Raw genomic sequence first — 21,541 nt, forward strand, 5'->3', positions numbered from 1 at the left:
AGATTTTGGTTCATCAAAAATTGGTCCGCCTGATGACGACGGTATGTCAGTGAGGGGATCCTTCACATAGAATGGATTATCTTGGTAAGTGAAGGTTTGTTTTTTGCCTTTGGCTTGTTTCTTACGAGAACTCCTGGTTTGAATAGGCATTTTTATGGATTAGTGTGACCTAGAGTTGTTTTGTGATGCAAAGGTCAAGATCAATTTCAGAGCTAGTTGTTCTGTTTAGAGTATTGTTTGGGAGAAACAACTGAGATTTTGTCTGGTTTCAGGAACGATCTATCCTGTCTAAGACGTTATCCAAGTTGATTCTAAGCGTAGTGTAAGATGCAGTCTGGTTTTAGGAATGATCTATCCTGTATAAGATGTTACCTAAGTGACTAAAATTTGATAGATAGTTGATTGAACTAGCTAAGAGGTGATCAACCAAATCGTGCAATGCAAATGGCAGAGGTACACTGTCTTGATCTGTTTATGCTCAGGAAAATGATAACCAATATTATGTTTGCTGTAAGCTGTTTTTAGGCAAGTTTGATTGTTCTGTTCTGACAAAACCAGAGACTCGTACGATAGGATTTTCTGGACCAGACGACAATTTAGCAACTACAGGACGACAATAATTATATTTTGTACGAGTTGCTGCCTCGTACTGTACGACAAATGGGAATGTGCAGGATGACAAAATAACTGAGAGCAGTTATGTTTCGTACGAAATAGGATACAGAGCTAGATGACAAAATGAAATGACTCGTACGACACAAAATTGGGTCTAGGATGACAAACCAGAAGACTCGTACGACACAGGTTGTGATATAGGACGATGAATTATCAGACTCGTACGACTGTTCACAGGACAGAGCCTAGAAATTTTGAGTTTTTTCGATTGCTAAGGATGACCAATTCTGAGATGGACTGATTTTTGACCACGATAGACTATTTTCTGACACAGACAGAGTTTTGACTGAGGATGGACTAGTTTCTAACACGGACAGAGTTTCGACTTAGGATGGACCAGTTTTTGACACGGACAGAGTTTCGACTTAGGATGGACTAGTTTCTGACACGGACAAAGTTTCGACTTAGGATGGACTAGTTTCTGACACGGACAAAGTTTTGACTCACTGAGTTGTTTTTGGTCTTCACTGATTTTTGGTATTTCAGTTTTTGTTTTAGGGATGAAAACACAGAAAACAAGTAATATGTATAGTGACTCCAATCACATCATGCAAACCCTAAGGAATTTGGTGAGGAAAGAAAACCTTTGCTTGTAGACTCAAGTACACACCCAATAGCTAATCAGAATATGGCCGCTGAGTCTCACGCAATGGATTCTCAATGCCATATTATTCGACTCCAAATGCTAATGGGGGCACGAAATGACAAGTATCTTGGGAGAGTTACTATCTCTCTTGCACAAAGATTATCCCCCTTTCGGAGATGAACCGGGTAGCTTCTAATTTCAAATTGGATTTAGTCAGGGATCCGTTCGGCGCGTCGGGGTATAAACTCAATTAAGAGGTCTCCCAGCCTTGAAAACCAAGGTTTAATATACCCGAAGGTATGGAGGAGAGCTATTCCCAAGCACTGCCATTGACTTGATTTTCATCAAATCACGTTTATTTTATAGTGGGTTGGAGTACTTGGTGTCTAGTCGTTCCCACTTAGGTCGTTCCCCTCACACCGACCGTAAAGGCTTTAAGAGTTTCTCAACCCCTCGGGAGGGTAGGCCTGCTAAAGATGTACAAATCTCAAACAAAGAAAAAGCTTCAAGGGTCTGGATTTCTGATTGTCTAGAAAAAGACAAGAGCATACTCTCCTACCTCTCAGAATCTTCTAAAAGCACAAAAGACAAATTTGTTCTTTAACCAGATAGCAAGTTAGGTTCCAAAAAATGAATTTAAAGAATACACAATGTGCAACCTGCAAAGACAACGAATCAGTAGTCATATTGTCTTTGTGCGACAAGCATATTCTTCGACAAGCGTTCTGCCAAAACTAGTTAGGCTGTGAAAAATTCTGAGATAGACAGATAAACAGTCAAGATCAGTCATCAAAATAATCAATCAGAAATGAAAAAAATATGAAATTTGCGTCCTTTACCAAAAAATACAGAATCGTACGACAGATACTTGACTCGTACGAGACAGGATGCATTATAGTACAAAACAAGATTGCTGATGATGTTGGATCGTACGACAGATGATTTCTGATCATACGACAAAGTATCTGCTCGTACGACAGAGGGTCTACTCGTACGATAATATGTTTGTAATTCGTGTGACACCTGCAGTTTGTCGTTTCAGCCTGTAAGAATTGTCGTACGAGATGTACGGACGAAAAACCGAAAAATCTGAAACCTGGAAAATAACAAAAAATAAAGCAGTCAGTCTTGGAGGCCAAAAAAATGTAGTCTTTGACCCCCACGGTGGGCGTCAGAGATGTGTGTGTGAAAAAGTGAACCTGTAGCTACAAGCACAACACTTCAATTAAGTCATTATATGCATGGTTAGTAATCAATAATCAATAAGAAATAAACCATACCAAAGTGACTAATTGCCTTCTAAAAGATACGAGTATAAGATTGCTCTCAGATTTTTATAAGCAATACCAGTGACTAGACTACACCAAGACGAAGAATTTAATCTATATGATATTAAGCTATATGGATGCAAGATGGATGAATAATTCAAGCAATAATAACCAATTCAAGCAATAATGGATGCAAGCAATAATGAATGTAAAATGGATGCAAGTAATCTAAAAAAGCACAATGATTTCAATGACTCCAGAGCGAAATTAGCATGATAATAATCTCCAAGTGTGTTCTCAAAAATCTCTGGGGTGAATTGGAATGAGAGTTGAAGACTGAATTTATAGAGAATCACAAAAAGCTCAATTTAGGATTAATTGAAAATAATTGAGAAATCATGTTCAATTAACCTTGAGATAGATTTCAATTATAGTTTAATTGAAATGCATTCAAATTAGAAGTCCAAGTTGCATTGGAAAATAATAATAAATTAATTCCATGCACATCTGATAAAAATAGATAATTCCATGCACATATTTAATTCATTCAAGAAAAAGGTCTTTTTAATGCAACTGAACTTCTTTTTCTGAAAAACTTTGAGTTCCAATTTTAGAGAATAATTCCATAATTCAATTAAATTGCTTTTCTGATTTCAAGTTCTAAATTTAGAAAAAGAAATAATATCTCACGTTTGATTTCTCTCTTAATTCAATTCTTCTTTTTTTTGTTTCAATTCAACTCTTTGTAATAAATTAATTCATCTTTTGTAATAAATTAATCTTTTTTGCATGATTGAATGGCAAATTTATTAATTTAATTAAATATGCAAAGATATTTAATAAATTAAAATGGGATAATTGATCAAAATGATATTCTTGGAAATGATTCAATTAATTAAATCAATATTTAATTAATGTTGAGTAGTTGTTGCCATGCGATTTTTTATAATTAAAGAATTAATAATGTGCTCAAAATTAATTTAATTGCCTTTGGTTAGGACCTTGGTGATGTTGGCTCGATTAGGGGCCCATGGTTTAGATGACCAATTTTAGGGTATTACAAAAACCATTTTGAATGATTTTACTCCATTAGTTGATTGGATAAACACTTTAAATTTCTCTACCTTCACAAATTGGATCTAAAGTGATTAAGGATTTATGAGGAAAGGATTGCAGTTTGGTGGAGAACTTTGGGGGTAGACCACCTTTGCATGGAGCCCTCTTCTTGTGAAGCCTTGACAAGAAATAATATGCTCTAGACCATTCTAAAGAGAGGTGGGCTGAATCAATGTATAGAAAAGATTAAGGGGAACGATTCAACTTTCAGAGATAGATTAGTCACAGAAAGGGGTGTCACGATTGAGGTGTCAAAGGATATTATGGCAAGAGTCTTTGGTATGTCTACCAAGGGTTTGGAGTTTTTTAAAGATAGGAGAAAGGAAATAGACTCATTTTATAGGAATAATGAGAGAACTCATGAATTAGAGGATGGTATTGTAAGAACATCTTTGCCTCCACTCTAGGAAGACATTTGTTTACAGATTATGAAATATGCCACTCTACAAGATAGGTACAAAAATTGGTAGTCTTGTCACTTCTTATTGAACCCTTTTAGGCATAACAAAGTCGTGAACATCTCATTTTTCTTTGTTGTCTTTGGACAATGTTAAAATGGACTATTAAGAAGAAAATAATGGCATTCCCATTCACTAGGTCCCAGTATTTCCCCCCTTTCAAATAAGTAAACCAACTATTTATCCTCGAATTGATAATACAAGCATTATGGGCCCTAAATCTCCATGCATGGAGAATGGTAGTTCTAGTTGTAGAACCTTGTGGCTAAATCCTAAAAACCTCTAATGAGGAGCTAGTCAATTTGGAGGGATACAAATAACTAAGTTTTAAGGCCCAAATTCAAGGACAAGAGAGCAACAATTTCTTGATATCCTAAGAAATTTGTGTTCTTTGAAGATGTGATATCCTTATGAGAAGTGTTGATGAGGTAGACTTAGTCGTCCATGAATAATTTCAAGTTTCCATATGCAACCCTATCTCTACCCTATCACCTAAAATACCTAATATAATGACACATGAAGGTGATATCCTAAGGAGGGTGCGGAAATTTTAGAAAGCTTCCAACTAGGTAAGGGTTGGTTAGTGAGAACAAGATGATGCATGAAGAAATAAGGATTTGCAACTTGAGTTGAACAAAAAGAGAAGGTAGAAGGAATTGATGAATGAGGTGAAACTACTAATAGAAAATGCTCAAATTAAGGAGGCAATGGCTAATCTAGAAATAAAGTGAGAAGTCTAGAATGAGTCATCGGCTATGGGAGGCTAGCAATAAAATATAACTAGTAAACAAGAAGGCAAGTCAAAATAACACTAGAAAGAGGGAACATCAAAGTGCAAGATGGACCGAGCAAGATGACTAGAGGGTAGATGAAAAAATAAGTGAAATAAAAGAATAAGAGGATGCCCTATCTCTTAAAATACAAGCTTTGTAAAATGATTAAAGTGCAACTAAATTCCTTAATAATCTTGTTGTCCAATAAGTCTAGGTTATCAAAGCCCATATTTTTTTGCTAATTGTAAGTTAACCTTCAACTAAGTAAAAGTAATTGTTGATTGTTTCTTTGGTGTTGTGTGGCTTAGGTTGCTTTTTAGCCTTGGTTTTTTATTTATGTGTTTTGTGTTTTTTCTAGAATATATCTTTATGACTTTGTAAAAGATTATAGGACACATTTAAAACTCTTACTTCTCACTTAATTAAAAAATAGTGTTCATACATTGCATTATTAGCATGTTTAAAAAGATCCCAATTATCTAAATTTCATCAATTCACAACACGGCTTAAATGGAGATCATTAGATTCAATTCAATCATAAGCTCCTTGAGATTTTTCTGACTACTCTTTTACAAACTTTCAAAACAATAGTGTTAATGTTCACACAAAAAAGCACAAATAGTTTTCTCTAAATTGCTTCACTGACCTAGTTTTGTGCAATATAACATTTTCTTTTGCACCAAAAAAAAGTAGATGACACAACTACTCAAGAGCCTATATACTTCGATGAGATTGATCCGTACATAGACTAGATTGTGTAGAATAAGTAAGCTCCTTATTACAGCAGACAAGATCACCGATTTTGAGAGAAGGCTAGGGGGAATGTAGCTACGACAAAAGCAAAAGACATTCGATTGGATGATATCACTACGAATGATGTTAAACATGAGGCAGAGGATAAGTCTTTGCCATTTAGTTCCAAGGTGGAGCCACAACTGACTACAAAGAGTAGTCCTAACCCTAATTTTTCACTAGAATGGAGGAGAAACTTGTAAATTGTTGTAACCCGTATATAAGTACAATTTATTATATTGATTTTCAATAACAATCATTATAAATTCATAAACATATCATAGTTACTGGTTGGCCATCATATTCACATGATGATGCAATATTGTACTCTTTATTATTCAAATATTGTAGAAAACACTAATCTAATATTTTACAAACTCATTTGATGCATTTTGTGATTGCTCTGCACAAAAAATTTTGCCATTTGAGGAATTTAAGTTGTTGAGTTTTCTGCCAAGTCACTGAGTTTGAGTCAAATTTTGTGTGCCAAGTTTTTGCCATCAAGTTTTCAAACTAATGTTGGTTCTATTTAAAGAAAGGAAATTGTTATTGAAAATCAATTGAGTCTTGGAAATGCTGGTGATTGAAAACGAATCAGCAACAGTTATACAAGCATTATCTTCCACAACGAAGTAGTTGATGCTTATAGACGAAGTTCCTGTTGCAAAAGAGCAACGTCTATTGATGTGAACTAGTAACCAACAGAGAAGATTGGTCCAAAATAGCAGATTAGTCATCAGGAAGCAGGTTAAATGAACAGTTTGATACAAAGTCTGATTCTAAACAATTGATATTGAATTTACTCAGTCAAGGTGATCAACCATTATATGCATTCGTCATATCAAATAGTCAGAAAATGATCACAAGTAATTTCTGATCTTTACCCAGTAACAGTTATTGACAATTATCCAGAGAACAGATGAGAAATTGGTGATCCACATTTATCCTTAAATCTGTTGACTGCAGATGGCACACAATTGAGTGAGTTGATACATTCCATATTAAACATAAGCTTTCTTGAAATTCTTGACACTCAAATATATCCTTGAGTCTGTTGACTGCAGATGGCACACACATGAGTGACTTGATACAACATTAATCTTTTGTGAAATTCTTGATGTTTAAATTGATATTCTTCAAGATCTTTCAAGGAATTTAAGTGCGACATGATGATTTACATCATTATTAGCTTCGAATTTCAATTTCAAATGCTCTAACATGACTGTCAGTATTATCTTTCTATAGTGTAATCAGTAAATAGCAAGTCAATAATAGATTGGATGTGTTTTATTCAACGAACTTACATATGCAGAATATAGTGGTTCTAAATCATAGAGAGAAATGGGAAACAAACCATTAGTTAGTTACGACAATAAGTTTGTCTTACCTTCATGTGCAACTACTGAGCCCCACTTGGCCTATAAATTCAGTTAAAAGAATTATTCATTGGAATGCAATGTGGTTATCATTATTCCATGCAAGCATACTGAATTTGCTTACACTTCATTGTCCATTCGTGCTGGCTAGCGGCCACTATTATTTGATTTCACTGTAACTGTAACTACCCATGACTTCCACTACCAGACTACAAAAACTGAAAACATCATAAGGCCTAATTGATGGAAATTTTAATCTTACTAAGCCAGGCAACAAACCATAATACCATTCCCATCACTTTCTATTTTAGGCCCTTCTATGTTCAGGACTTTTCTAAAACCCCAGATCTCACCAAAAAAAAAAAGTTAACATAATATGATATCCATTGGTATATGTGCTACATAACGTTATGGAAACTTGCAGTAGATTAGATGGCAATGACTTTAAATTTCTTTCGCAAGCTTGCATTGAATGTTTCCATGTTATTCATCTTAAAATATAATGTGGGATCCCAGACTTCACAAAAATGGTAATACAATCCTGAACCTAAAGTTCTTTGTACCATCTCTTTAAAGACTGTAAAAAGGATCTCATTTTAATGACAGTATTTCTGACAGCTCATATCAATATAAATAAAAAACCATTAGTAACAATTTAAAAGGATAATCTTTGAAGTAAAATTGTTCTTTACAAATACACGCATGTCACCAATGGCAACTCTATGGTGTCAAATGCCAGAAAGCAGTTGCACACCTTAACATCTGAAATGTTTTTGTTTTTTTTCTGGATTATTAGCCATCCATGGATAATCACCACGCTTCTTTGATAAACCATCTTGTTGAAGATCTATACTTGTACACCACCATATTGGAACAAAATATCAAGGATTTATTAAAACAACATTCGTTATATCAGGAAACTTATCTTTGATGGCAGCTTGAACACCCATACCAATTGGACCTGGACCACTATATTTTACATGACATTCGCCATTCCCAACGGATATCACTTCTACTGAGCCACCATAATTATTTATTGCTGGCCTCAGCATGTCCAAATGAGAATTAACAGACTGCAACATGGGCAAAATTAACGAATTATTAGAACATCTTGGCTAGAAACTAAATTTACATATCTTCTCAAGTAATGTATTTTTGAACAAATGTGCAATGATTTAATGTTTGTACCACTACTGTTGCACTCATGTCTTGCTGATCAACTTGACGAATTTCTTTCAGTGCATCTCCAAATTTCTCCTTCAAAACTCTTTCAATTCCCAGATTCATTGTGACTGTTGAACTGGGACATGTCCCACATGCCCCTATAGTGTTATCCAAAGTGCAACTATTAGAAGTTTAATGAATATATTAAAACTATCATGAAAAATACACTATTTACAAGTTACAAGTTAAACTCAACTCCACATGAACGGCATGAGGTGATGCTGATTCAATTAAGGTTAAATGCCTAGTAAAAGATAAAGATGAGGGGGCACATCAGAAATAACCAAATAAAGAATGCAACAATCAATTAATCAATAGCAAAGACAACCATAATAAGAATTATATTTCATAAGACATGCAGTTGAATTTTTTCATTTTTTATCATGTACATCTGCTTTTGTATTTCTATCACTAAAAAATGAACTCATGGAATATTAACACGTACTCATTCAGATCCTAGGGAGACACATGGGGCAACACAATAAACCAGAATTTAGAGTGTTGTATGAAAAGTAAAACAATTAGGAAATGATAAAGTACAAAAACTACAACATTCAGATAGCTGAGACAGAGAACTCAAAAGACTAGAGAGCAACATGCTAGAACTGTCTTATTAAATTATACAAAGTCATGTATGGCGATCTGAGAGATTGAATGATTGTTGCTCATTGATAGACATCAAGCTTTCATTTTTCCCCCTTATTGTTTTGTTCTTGATTAACACACCGTGTTCTTTAAATTTTATTTGTCATTACCAATCTTACAGTTCTATTTCTGTTTTGCATCTTAATGTTATTTTCATTCTTTCACTAAGCATCAAATGTAATGTCCCATTTTCTTCGAGTGATAATTAATTAATTAAATGTTAAATAGTCCCAAGTCCTATGGGATTATTTAAATTTAATTAATCAGTAGCTGGACATACTTTATTCTATAAAGTGACTTTATAATAATGTCAGTGACAAATTATAAAGTAAAGTCACTTTTGAGGGGAAAAGTAAATTAAGAGGGAAATAAAATAAAGTATTACTTTCAAAAAGGAAAAGTATTATAAAAGGAGGAAAAAGTGCAATGAGGATTCATTCTTGAGTGGTTATTTTCAAAGAAACTTTTCCTTGAGAGCTTGAGAGCTTTAGCTTGCAGGGATAGAAACCCAGATCAGCCCACTTGGTGAATTCATCCCAGGATTCACAGTTGCACATCATTAATCAGTTTTCATGGAGATTCAATGATCTATCTTGCAGATTTTCAGAAGGTTTGTTATTTTATGTATGGAGGCATTCCGAGTATGTGTTACTTGATGGCATTAGGCATCTTTTGATTTGTAACAGCAGCATGCGTTTGTAAACAGTAATACTTTTCTATATCAAAGAATACCATTGGCTTATTTAGATTCTCTGTATTACATTGATTGATTTCCTTGAAAATCTGTATTGTTGATCTTGCATGTTCAATCTGCATGTTTGCATGTCACAATATTATATTATGATGAACAAAATATGAGCAAAAATGAAAACCCATATCAGATTTGAAGCAGTATCCGAGTTTGGGATATTACATCAAACCATCCATTATAATGTTATTTGCTGCTTCTCGTTGCACTTTTTCCACATAAATTTTACAGTTTTACTAAATAAACCTATTTCATATCACATTTATTCATAGGGTAATAAATAATATCCCTTTTTTCATTTCTACCTCTTACTATTCTATTTTTAAAAATCCTTTAGTGCCCCTTCCCAATGCAAATATCTTCCATTTTTATCAGACAGATTACCTAAATTTTTTATAGCTATATTGTTATATCCTCATTTATTTCTACCCTTCATATGTTTGATATATCTCGTGACCACCACACTCATATCTAAGTTTTGGACCATAAAAAATATTTAATCTAGACTAACACCCATGCAAAATTAAGATCTGCATAAGCTTTGTATTCTTCATCCACTCTGCCATTTATCCTAGTTAACCTGTGGTTAAACAAGTCTGAAACCATTTTGCTTACTATCTGGATTTTATTCTCTTTCATCTCATGCACTTGCTCTTTCAACTCTTTGATCTCTATGAGCAGAGCCTCTCTATCTGATGGGAAAGTTTCACCAGAACCTGAGGGATTTGTGACTATTGGGTCAGGGGCACTAGAGGATTGTTACATCCCTCTTTCATGGTCTTGGAAAATGCTTAACATGCTTTGTTCTAGCTAATCAATGACATTGCTTTTTATTCTTCTATGAATGAAATTCTTATCAAAAAGAGAATGATTGATGAAGTTATTAGTTAGCACTATGTTATGAATTCAACAATACGGTTAAGATGTGGCTAACTGAATTTTCTTGTGACCAAGTGTTTGCAGGAATCGCAACACCCTCAAGAGGAAGGGAGAGTATCATCAAGGAGAGGGTCACAGATATTGGAAAAGAACATTGCCATCAAGTCCTAAGTCCATAAATTGGGGCGTATTCCTTGAGTGTCACGGCCTTGGTTGAGTAAGGTCTGTTCCACTTTTCTTGTTGGTGTTGACCTAGAGTCACCTTGTAACCCTAGCACCATTGAGTGGTTTGGTATCTTTGGTTTGAATCAATTTCTTGATGTTAAGTGTTGTTGTTTATTTTGTCTCTCTAAGTGCTTTAATATTGTTTTGATTTATTATTGAGGAACATATTCATATCCACACACGTATGAGATGGTCGTACGTGTATGAATATGAATATATCCATCTTTTCATTTGGTATGTTTATGTTATATGCAGTATCGCATTGGTAGCGGTTTTCATTTTGGTGATCACCAACAAGCATGTCGAGGAGGCCACCACCTTTGTGGCGTAAGCCTTCTTGTGTAACAAAAGGGACGTTACTTCCCTGGCTATCTCGGCGTCGGTGTTTCCTTACCAAGCTTGTTTGGGTGTTAGCCACTATGATGGTACATATGGTAGACTCGGGCCATAATGAGGGGGTGGTTGTTTCTGTGGTGTGGAAAGACATCAATGATGATGCTTCGATAGTGCTCTATAATCTTTGATTTTTCTGTTAAGCCAATCTTGTTTTGGGAAGGAAGTGCTAAAGGACGACAATATCAAGTCGCTATTGTGTTTTTCCTGAAGCTTGGGAGCATTGTTAGTATCTTTGTTCACTATTCAAGCCAATTCTCATTGAATTCGGCTGGCATTTCAGTTTGTTCCATCAAATTCTCAGGCAAGAGATATTCCTATTCTATCTCTGTTATGAATGTATTTTTGAAGCTAGTTTATTTGTTGCTTGAAAGAATCAAGAGTTGATTCATAATATGTTAAAGTTAAATGATTCATGCATTAAACAATTAAGTTTGAAAAGAGTCCGCAAAGCTTATTGTTCTGCTTCTTCCATTGCATGCATATTGAAATGTCGAGAACAGGAATGTATTGATGTGTTCACCGGGGACCTTAGGCAGCGTACCCACCATATGGTATCGCTATTGGGAGACCCAAATGTCCAATACCTTCGTAATACGAAGTATGTGAAGTTCTATTTATACTGAGAATGTTACTAGACTTGTAAACGAATGTTCGATCTATTCTGATTCAAACTACTCTTTTGGAAATAAGGAAATCATGTGCAGCTAGTTAAACATGTTTGTACCTTAGTAAGGGAAGTAAGAGAGTTTGTAATATAATGTTGAATAGCTCTGTTTTGTATTTCTGTGACTCTGTCTTTGTGTTAAGCTCGTTGTGATTTTGTCTAAACCGGGTCTTATGGTGTGGTAAAACCCAGCATCATGTGCTAAGTTAAGGTCTTGATTCCTAAGGTAGGATTATACCACTATCCACCTTGATGTATAGTTGCCAATGATTACCAATGGTCAATTAGACCTAAAGGTATGTTGCAAGTATGCAACTCTTCCTTTCATTATGCCAAGTAAGGGTGGTGGACACTGATCGCACACCTACGTGCTTATTATGAAACCTTGGCCAAGGTGGCGCTGCAGTCAGCATGTGTCTGTCAATTCACAAGAGTCGGATACACCACTAGCCAGAGTGCCATGCAAGTTAGGGGGTACCTATAGTGTATGACTGGTTAGTCAATGCAGATTCTAAACACCAAGCTCAAAGGCTTAATGGCAATTGTTCTATCCTCTGTCTGCTACCCTTGTGAAGGGTCAGGCCCTTCTAGTAGGAAGTGGAACGGCGGACTTAAGTCTGTGGTTGGGCTGAAAATCCCTTGATGATGCTCTCCCTCTCCCAGTTGTATTGTTTCTTTGGGAAGTTCGTTATTCTATAAATTTGTAACCCTTCTTTTTCATTTCTTTGGAAATCAAAAGTTGATTAGTTGTTAGTTAATTTCCTTTCCGCTTAAATGGTTAGTTAGTTGATAGTTGAAGTTAGTAACTGTTTCAATTTCAATTGAACTTGATTAAAAAGCAATTCTTTCTCAGTAGAATAGTTAAAAGTTAATGAAATTTTCCATTTTAGAATTTTTGGCTATTACATATGGTATCAAAGCTACCAGGTTTGACACTAAAACCTCAAGCTCGCTACCTGAAACATAGATAAGAAACTGAACCTAGCTGTTGTGTTTCACAGGGTGTGGATCTGACGAACACCCAAGAAGAAAGCCTGACACCCTGTGTGTACCCAACTCTGGTAAATTTGGTTAAAGCATGACTCTACCTGTTGTTCTTTTCCCTTTGACATGAAAACCATGGTTGAGGCTCTTGAGCGGCTTCAAAGAGGAAGATGTAAATGGACGGTTGGCAGCAAGGCGACAGTCAAGGCATCTATTATGAAGGAATTCAGAATTGAAATTTTACTTGTGCTTGAGAAACCACTTGGGAAGAATATAACCTTTGTTGAACCTGTGAAACATCATGTACCTACCCCTGGTTATAGACTTGTTCCTTTCTCAGAGTTAAGTGATCAAGAAGAACCTATCATAGGAAGTGATAGCGACTCCTAAATGAGAGTCAAAAAAAATTGTAACTAATTTGAATGTAATTAACTTTGGATTGAGTAATAAAGTTAAATTTTTGGATTGTGTATTTTGTTATAAAAACTTATACTCTTGTAATGAATAGGTGAAAATTGATATGAATCTAATAAGCAAAATTAATTCTCTTTAATCAAGTGAACACTTAGAACATGGACAATTCCAAGAATAATATAGGAAGTTCTGAGGACACTCACGAACCCATGGCCATGATGAGGCAAATTTTGGAGGCCATGAATAAAACCCAGTGAAGGTTAGAAAACCTTGAAAGGAAGTTCGAGAGTCAACGATAATCTAAGGATGATGAATTTGAAACCCAATCAAGGGTTAATTATAATAGGCAAGAGCAATCTAGGACAACCCGACAACATGAGGAAAGACAATCAGAGTCCTTAGATTTCAATAATTAGAAAAATCAGTTAGCAGATGATCTTTCCAATGACATTAAGAAGATCAAACCACCAAAGTTGAAGGATCTGCGTCAAGGGACATCACTAAGGCATGGCTCATGGAGATGGAGAAGTATTTCGAAATTCGGAATTACTCCCACAATTCCAAAGCGCCTTGGGGGCTTATCAACTGTCGAGAGAGGCTGCCACATGGGGAAAGCAAGAAGGTGGAGATGGGACTAAAGATAACAGAAATTTCGTGGAAGCAGTTTGTGGAAGTTATCAAACAAAGATGGCTCCCACAAATGTTTTACGATAAAAAACAACAAGATTTTCAAGACCTTAAGCGAGGAGAGATGTCAATTAATGAATACTAAGAAAATTTTACCAGGTTAATCAAGTACATGCCTCTTAAACATCAAGAGGAGAACTACCATGTTAAGAAGTTTGTTATGGGGCTCAACCACAGGATGGGAGGGGGAATAGATGTGCTTGCGCCCAAAACCATGGATGAGGCATATGAAAAGGCGATAAGGCAGGAGCAAAAGGTAAAAAGGGATGACTCCTATCGGGATAAGAACCGTAAGATTCAAATGGGATCAGTTCTCTTCAAATTTTAAGAAGAATTATAAGGGAAACAAACCTGACCATAAAATGTTGTACTCATCCTATCGGGAGTCTTGGAAATTGTCAAGAAACAAACCTGAAGATTTGCTTCAAAGTTGTACAAACCTGACAAAGTTTCCAAAAGGCGAGGACCACATGGTGGATGTTTCACCGGTGGAGGAGACCACAATGCCAACTAGTGTCCTACAAAAGGCTAGGGTGGCTAGCAGCAACGAAACCCGATACCGCCCCAACATACAACATTTCAGCAAAGGATCCATGCAATGGTAGACGGCAAACAACCAGAGTACCAAGTTACACCAATTGAAGTAACCGATAAGCTATACAGTAACTCCATAACAGTGTAGATAGACATAGGCGCTACAAAATGCTTTATTTCGCTTAGACTATTAAATAGATTTCCTAAAAGAACTAATTATATGGCTAGTACATGGACTGTAGAGTATGCCAAACAAACAAGAGCTCAGGTAGAGCAATGTCTGTTCGAAGCTAGGGTTGATCTACCAGGGTTCGAAACCAAAGTAAACCTTTATGTGGCTCCCTTGGGATCCTAAAATGTAATATTAGGAATGAATTGGCCAAGGGAGCACAAGGCTGAAGTGGACTGTTTTTCCAAAAAGGTAGAATGCTTTGATGACTTGGGTAATAGGATATGTTTTCAAGAAATTCAGCATGGAATCGAATGATGGAAAATTTCCGCCATGCAAATGAAGCAATGTAAAAGAAAAGGTTATCACATGTTTGTTGTTAAGATGGAATAGGTTCAGGATCTTAGGGAGACTGTATACCACAACGATATGATGATGTATGATGCAAGCAGTCATAGTAGTGAAGGGTTGTCAAAAAATGACAAGAAAGAGGAGACCTTTGCAAAAAGATACCCTTATCTGCAGGATTATCAAGATGTATTTCCAAAGGAGTTGCCAGGATTACCTCCTAAGAGGGTGTTTGACTTTTCTATAGACTTAGTGCTAGAAGTCGATCCAGTATCCAAGGTCCCTTGCCAAATGACAACACTGGAGCTGATGGAGTTGAAGGCACAATTACACAAACACATTGAGAAGGGGTTAATACGACCTAGTGTGTCACCATGGGGAGCCCTCGTGATATTTGTAAAGGATGGGGCACTACGTCTGTATAGACTATCGGATGCTCAATAAGCTCACCATCAAGAATAAGTACCCTCTATCTAGAATTGATGATTTATTTGATCAAATGAGAGGGGTCGCAGTGTTCTCCAAGATTGACTTATGGTCAAGCTATCATCAGTTGTGGCTAAAGGAAAAAGATATCATAAGACGACATTTAGAACAAGATATGGACACTATGAGTTCAGAGTATTAAGGTTTACCCTTTAGACTAACCAATGCACCAGTAGCGTTCATGAATTTAATGAATAGTGTGTTTAAAGATTGTTTGGACAAAATTGTGTTATAATTTTTGACGACATTTTGATTTACTCAAGGGATGAGGAAGAACACCTTCAACACATGCGAATAGTCCTTCAACATTTACGTGAACATAAACTATATGGAAAGCTATCCAAATGCACCTTTTTCCAAAAAGAGGTACAGTACTTAGAACACATAATTTTTGCAGAAGGAAGAGCAGTGGACTCAACAAAAATAAAAGCTATAGTGGAATGGCCAGTACCAAGAAACGTACAAGGAAGGAGTTTCATAAGTTTAGCCGAGTATTACAGAAAGTTTGTGAGGAATTTTTCCAGGATAGCACATCCCATCACCACCCTCCAGTGAAAGGGAAAGAGATTTGAGTGGACAGATAAGTGTTAGAAGGCGTTTGAATATTTAAAGGAGAAGCTGACTACTACACCTATTTTGAAGATAAAAGACCTAGAATGTCAATTTGTGGTAGTCACAAATGCATCAGGCAAGGATTTAGGAGTCCTCATGCAAAATGATCAGGTAATCGCCTAAGAGTCTATTAAGTTAAAGAATTATGAGCAGAATTATGCACTGCACGATTTGAAGTTAGCAGCTATTGTGCACACTCTACAAATGTGGCGGCAATATCTTATGGGAAAGCCATTCGAACTTCAATCCGACCACCAAGGGTTGAAGTACATATTTACCCAACCTAATTTGAATGCTCAACAGAGAAGATGGCTAGGGTTAATCTTTGATTCTGATTTTGAAATCAGCTATATCAAGGGGAAGGAGAATAGGGTAGTAGATGCATTAAGTCGTCGAAGACATTTGTTGGCTATGGCAACCGTGAACACAAATCTTAGAACTTGAGTACTGCAAAACCTGGAAGGCGATGAATACTACAATCAAGTACGAGGGGATTTATAAAGCAATTTCCAAGACCCCCGATATGATGGGTACAACATTGAGGCGGATGGCCTATTGAGGTACCAAGGGAGAATGTACATACCCAACCTCCTAGAGTCAAGGAAGCTACTATGGAAAGAGATACATTCGGCAGCATACCCAAGACATCTTGGTGTGACGAAGATGTTAGCAAATGCTAAACCCTTATACTTCTGGAAAGGTATGAAGGAGCACGCCGCGAGATTTGTGGTAGGTTGTTTCGAGTGCCAGAAAGTGAAAACAAAACATCAACATCCAGCAAGCCTACGGCAATCCCACGCCATACCAGATTGGAAGTGGCAAATTATCAATATGGATTTCATGCAGGGTCTACCCATGACAAGAAATAGACATAATGTCATTCTAGTGATAATTGACAGGCTTACCAAGGTAGCACATTTCATACCAGGGAATCTAACTGATGGAGCACATATAGTTGCTCAGAAATTTGTTCAAGAGATCTTTTGATTGCATGGAATACCCAAGAAAATTATCTCAAACAAGGATGCTAGAATGATGTCCAAATTTGGGCAAACATTGGGAACACAGTTAAACATCAATTCATCTTACCATCCAAAGACAAACAGTCAAACAGAGAGAGTGAATCATGTTTTGGAAGACCTCTTAAGGATGTATTGCATGGATCAGCAATATAAATGGGAGGAATACCTTCCTCTAGTAGAATTTGCTTACAACAACTCGTATCAATCCACCATAAAATGGCACCCTTTGAAACATTATATGGAAGGAAATGTAGAACTCCCATCAGTTGGGATAGGCTATAGGAGAAAATAACCCTCGGTCCTAAAATGCTCAAGGAAATGGAAAATTGGGTGAAGTTGATCAAGCAAAGGTTAGCAAAAGCTAACGAACAACATAAGAATCACATCGACGCAAAACGAACTCCCAGACAATTTATAGTAGGAGAGAAGGTTCTCCTCATAGTAAAACCTCAAAAAAGTTCCATCAAGTTTGGGAAGGCCTCCATATTAGCCTCAAGATACATGGGACCCTTTGAAGTCTCAGGGGTCATTAACCCAGTAGCTTACAAACTTGCTCTACCACTAGCTGTCGCCCTATTGCATAATGTTTTTCATGTTTCATATCTTAAGAAGTATGTGATAGATTTGAGCATATGATTCACTAGAATTCCTTGTAGCTGCAAGATCCAGGGATGGTCATGATCGAACCACTACTCAAGGTATGTAAGCTGCACCTACATAACCGCAAGGTTATGCAATGCAAGGTCTAGCAGGAGCAGTATATAGAAGAAAATGCTACTTGGGAGGATTATGATGAAATCCTTCAGAAGTTTCCTCATCTATTTAAAAACCATTGAACTATCGCAAAGAGAAATAATGAAGTTGCTTATATGTTTGGAATTTTGATTTATGTTAAATAATCATCGAGGACAATGATACACAAGGGGGGGAATATGTTACATCCCTCTTTCTCAGTTTTGGAAAAAGCTTAATATGCTTTGTTCTAGCTAATCAATGACATTGTTTTTTATTCTTCTATGAATAAAATTCTTATCAAAAAGAGAAAGATTGATGAAGTTATTTAGTTAGTAGTATATTATGAATTCAACAATACAGTTAAGATGTGGCTAACTGAATTTTCTTGTGACCCAAGTGTTTGTAGGAATCGCAACACCCTCAATAGGGAGGAAGAGTATCATCAAGGAGAGGGTCACAGGATATTGGAAAAGAACATTGCCATACCTCTCATCTAAGACCATATACCCCTCCTGCCAGAAGACTGTGAAGTCTAAAAAAGAGTACACCAGCAGCCCACCGAGTCTGAAATGATTTACATGAGATCTGATTTTAGGAAAATCAGCATCCAAGAAGATGAACAGCTGCTGCAACACAGGAAATAGTCATCCAAAACAACACGTCTGCTCACGTCCAAGGCTGGAAATATCCTCTCTAGTGACTCCAACTCCGCATGGAACCATCCTTTGCTCAAAATATCTTCCCAATCCACTAGTTGATGAGCAAAAGGAACCATCAAATGGCTGGTAAAGAAGGGAACAACACCATCAAGTCTGAATTTGTTCCTTATCCCTCCAAAGATCCTTCTTTCCACATGTAATAAGCTCCATCAGACCATGTTGACGATCTCGAGCCTGGATACACAACCGATAGTGATCTTCAACATACTGAAAAGAGAACTCCATACATCCCCAAGTGCTAGTAAGGACCAAGAGCATACTTAAGAAATTGATGTCTCCTCTAGCAAACCCTTGAAGCCTAAACGTGAAAGCTTCAACAACATTGGAGTATGGAACAAATGTTATCCTCAAATCCAACTCCCAAATGGACTAGTATGAACCTTATTATCATTCAACCCAAGGAATAGGTTATCAAGCATGCAATCACCACGTCCTAGTCCTTCTTTCTCCCCTACTCCATGAGTAACAAGTCTGAAATCTTCACCCCTTGCTGCTACAATGAAACCTTGTACGGCAACTAAACTGTGTTTTGACAACACCTGGATGTCAAAGATATTGAAATCATCTATCACGAAGAGAGGGTTATCACAACTTTTCTCAATACCCACTTCAAAGAAAGGGTTATCAAGAACCTGGAAGCCATCACACTCATAAGAATACAAAGATGGTGTACTGCTGATGGGTTGCAAGAAAAAATAAGAACTTTGTTTCTTGCAATTGCTGCTCCAAGACTCTTTTCTAACTCCACCAACTAGCTGAAAATTCTCAATATCATAAATAGGATTAGACTTCACTAATTCGTCGAGCCTTTGATTACAACCAAAATTTCCATTCTTGTCTTCAACGACTCCTTGGTTGTCCCTAATCTCACACCCCACATCATCCACGTGATGACATTGCTCAACACCAAGATGATGATCAACACTGTGCACTAATAAATCTGATTTATGTTCAAGAACACCATCAAACCCTTCAATATCAGGAGCCTTATAGACTTTTAAATCTACTTCCACCTCATTGTCACTTTGATCAAACGAGAAAGAAGCCCCAAGATCAAGTGTAACGTCACCATTGTTTGCTGATATAGAATCCTCATCAAGTTCCAATTCATCATCCAGATCAAAGGGAAATTCATCCCACACGGTCTCCTCATCGTCCTTACCTGCCTTCACAACTGGATCCCAAATACTAAAAGGCTGATTACTTTGGTCACTTAAGAAGTGCTCACCATAGCTCCAAGTATCAGCCAACTTAGATCTTGAATCTTCTTTTGGTTTCCACACATTGTTATTTTCACCAAGTGCAATGCTAGAACCAAGTAATGTTCCATCTTCCCACTCAAAAAGTGGATTGTCATATGTTTTCACTATACCCATCTCAAACAATGGGTTATCAACAATCTGAAAAGTATTTCCTTTTTCCAATTGAGACCAACTATCTTGCTGTCCTAAATCTGAAAATTCCAATTTAGGACACTACTCCAAGTCGAAGACTTTCAAAATTTGGTCAAGCTCATTTTTCAAACTATGAGTCTCAACACCATTATTCTGAAAGGCAATTTTTGATTGGTCCTCTAAATTTGCCCCTTGAATGTCATCATCTTGGTATATTTTAAACTCACAAAATAGGACAGCCTCTTGGTCATTAGGAACTTCATCATATTCTGCAATATTTTCAGACTCATGACATGAATCTCCATCCAACAATCTGTTAACCTTTTCCTCTTGTTTAATATCTTCAATTTTCATCTGCTCTTCCTCTAGAAGCACATGAGTGCATTCAACACTATCACTAGCTCCATAAGAAACATTAAGAGATTCATCGTGCTCAACCTCAATTACTGTTTCATCTTCTTCCGGCATTCGTCTCAAGGACAAATAATTGTCCAACTTTTGAACCCACGATCTAGCTGAACACTTATCACTCCCGTCAAAGTGGGCTAGAGTAACCTTTCCAAGGGCTTGCTGATAATCTCGTGGAGCACAAGGATGGTTATCATCTCTTCCACCTATCTTCTTCTTTTGGTTCATAAACTGGTCAAAGGTGAGGATATTCCGGATCTCTGCAGGGAGAGAAGCATACTCCATGTAACTATTCCTTATTTCATCCATTGTTGGTATCTCAATTTCAACTTGAGGCACTTCCTTGGGTATGAAGACGGGTTGCAAAGGTCTTGAAACTGACCCTCTAGGTGTTCCTTCATTGTTGCTCCTATGGTTACTCTCGTTTCCATTTCCTCCAAGGTTATTATAAGTGCGAGCTTCAGGTCCATTAGTGGTCTGATTAGGAGTCCCACCATAATTCTGGTTAAGTTTGGCCAACAACTGGGACATCATGTCCATCATGGTTTCAAACTTTCTTTCCATTCTAGCATCAAGAGCCTCATTTTGTTCTGCAATTCTCTCGGCCATAGAATCAGCTAAATCAACTACTTTGTCTTTATTTCTCAAAACCTCTAAAAAGGTCTCTTCAATTGGAACTGCAGGAATCTGATACTGTTGTCTTCTTTGTTCTCTGTTGCAGTAACTGATGTCTATGTCACTCATGGAGAACTCTAATCACTCTGAATTCACAGGCTGGCAGGAAAACTAGCTCTAATACCACTATAATATCCCCCTTAATTTTTTCCCAAATTTTTTCCACAATTACATTCAACACAACACTTGTTATGGCTAGGAAATGAAAACCAAATGCTGCTGAAAGTAACCCTCCACTGTCTGATCACCAACAGCCAAATCTGGGAGGGTGAGAGCATACAGTGTTGAGGGGATCGTTAGATGCCAATAACTGAAAATGATTACAATCTTCGGGTGGCAAGCCATCCCCTTCCGCTTATACAACAGGATATTGAAAACAATGCAATCACCTGGCGGTAAACTAGCCAAGGACAAGCCAAAGAATTGAAGAATGCAATCGTCAACCGCTTGTGCAACGGGAGAACTAGAAATGGAAATTAATATCAACTCCACCGCTTATTCAGTAGGAGGACAGTATTACAAACTCAAG

At 36.8% G+C, this 21,541-nt stretch overlaps 1 protein-coding gene across 1 annotated transcript in view; it reads right to left on the bottom strand.

Moving 5' to 3' along the window:
• Positions 1-7,668: 7,668 nt before the first annotated feature.
• LOC131064726 (uncharacterized) overlaps positions 7,669-21,541 on the bottom strand; it is an 83,326-nt gene continuing 69,453 nt past the window's right edge. Inside the window, exons 2-3 of the mRNA XM_057998989.2 lie at positions 8,233-8,366; positions 7,669-8,117 (exon numbers count right to left, since the gene is read on the bottom strand). Of these exons, the coding sequence (XP_057854972.1) occupies positions 7,926-8,117; positions 8,233-8,366 (326 nt within the window). The 3' untranslated portion in view covers positions 7,669-7,925. The remainder of the gene's footprint in view (positions 8,118-8,232; positions 8,367-21,541) is intronic.

The sequence above is a fragment of the Cryptomeria japonica genome, chromosome 1 (genome assembly GCF_030272615.1).
Source record: "Cryptomeria japonica chromosome 1, Sugi_1.0, whole genome shotgun sequence".
NCBI lineage: Eukaryota > Viridiplantae > Streptophyta > Pinopsida > Cupressales > Cupressaceae > Cryptomeria > Cryptomeria japonica.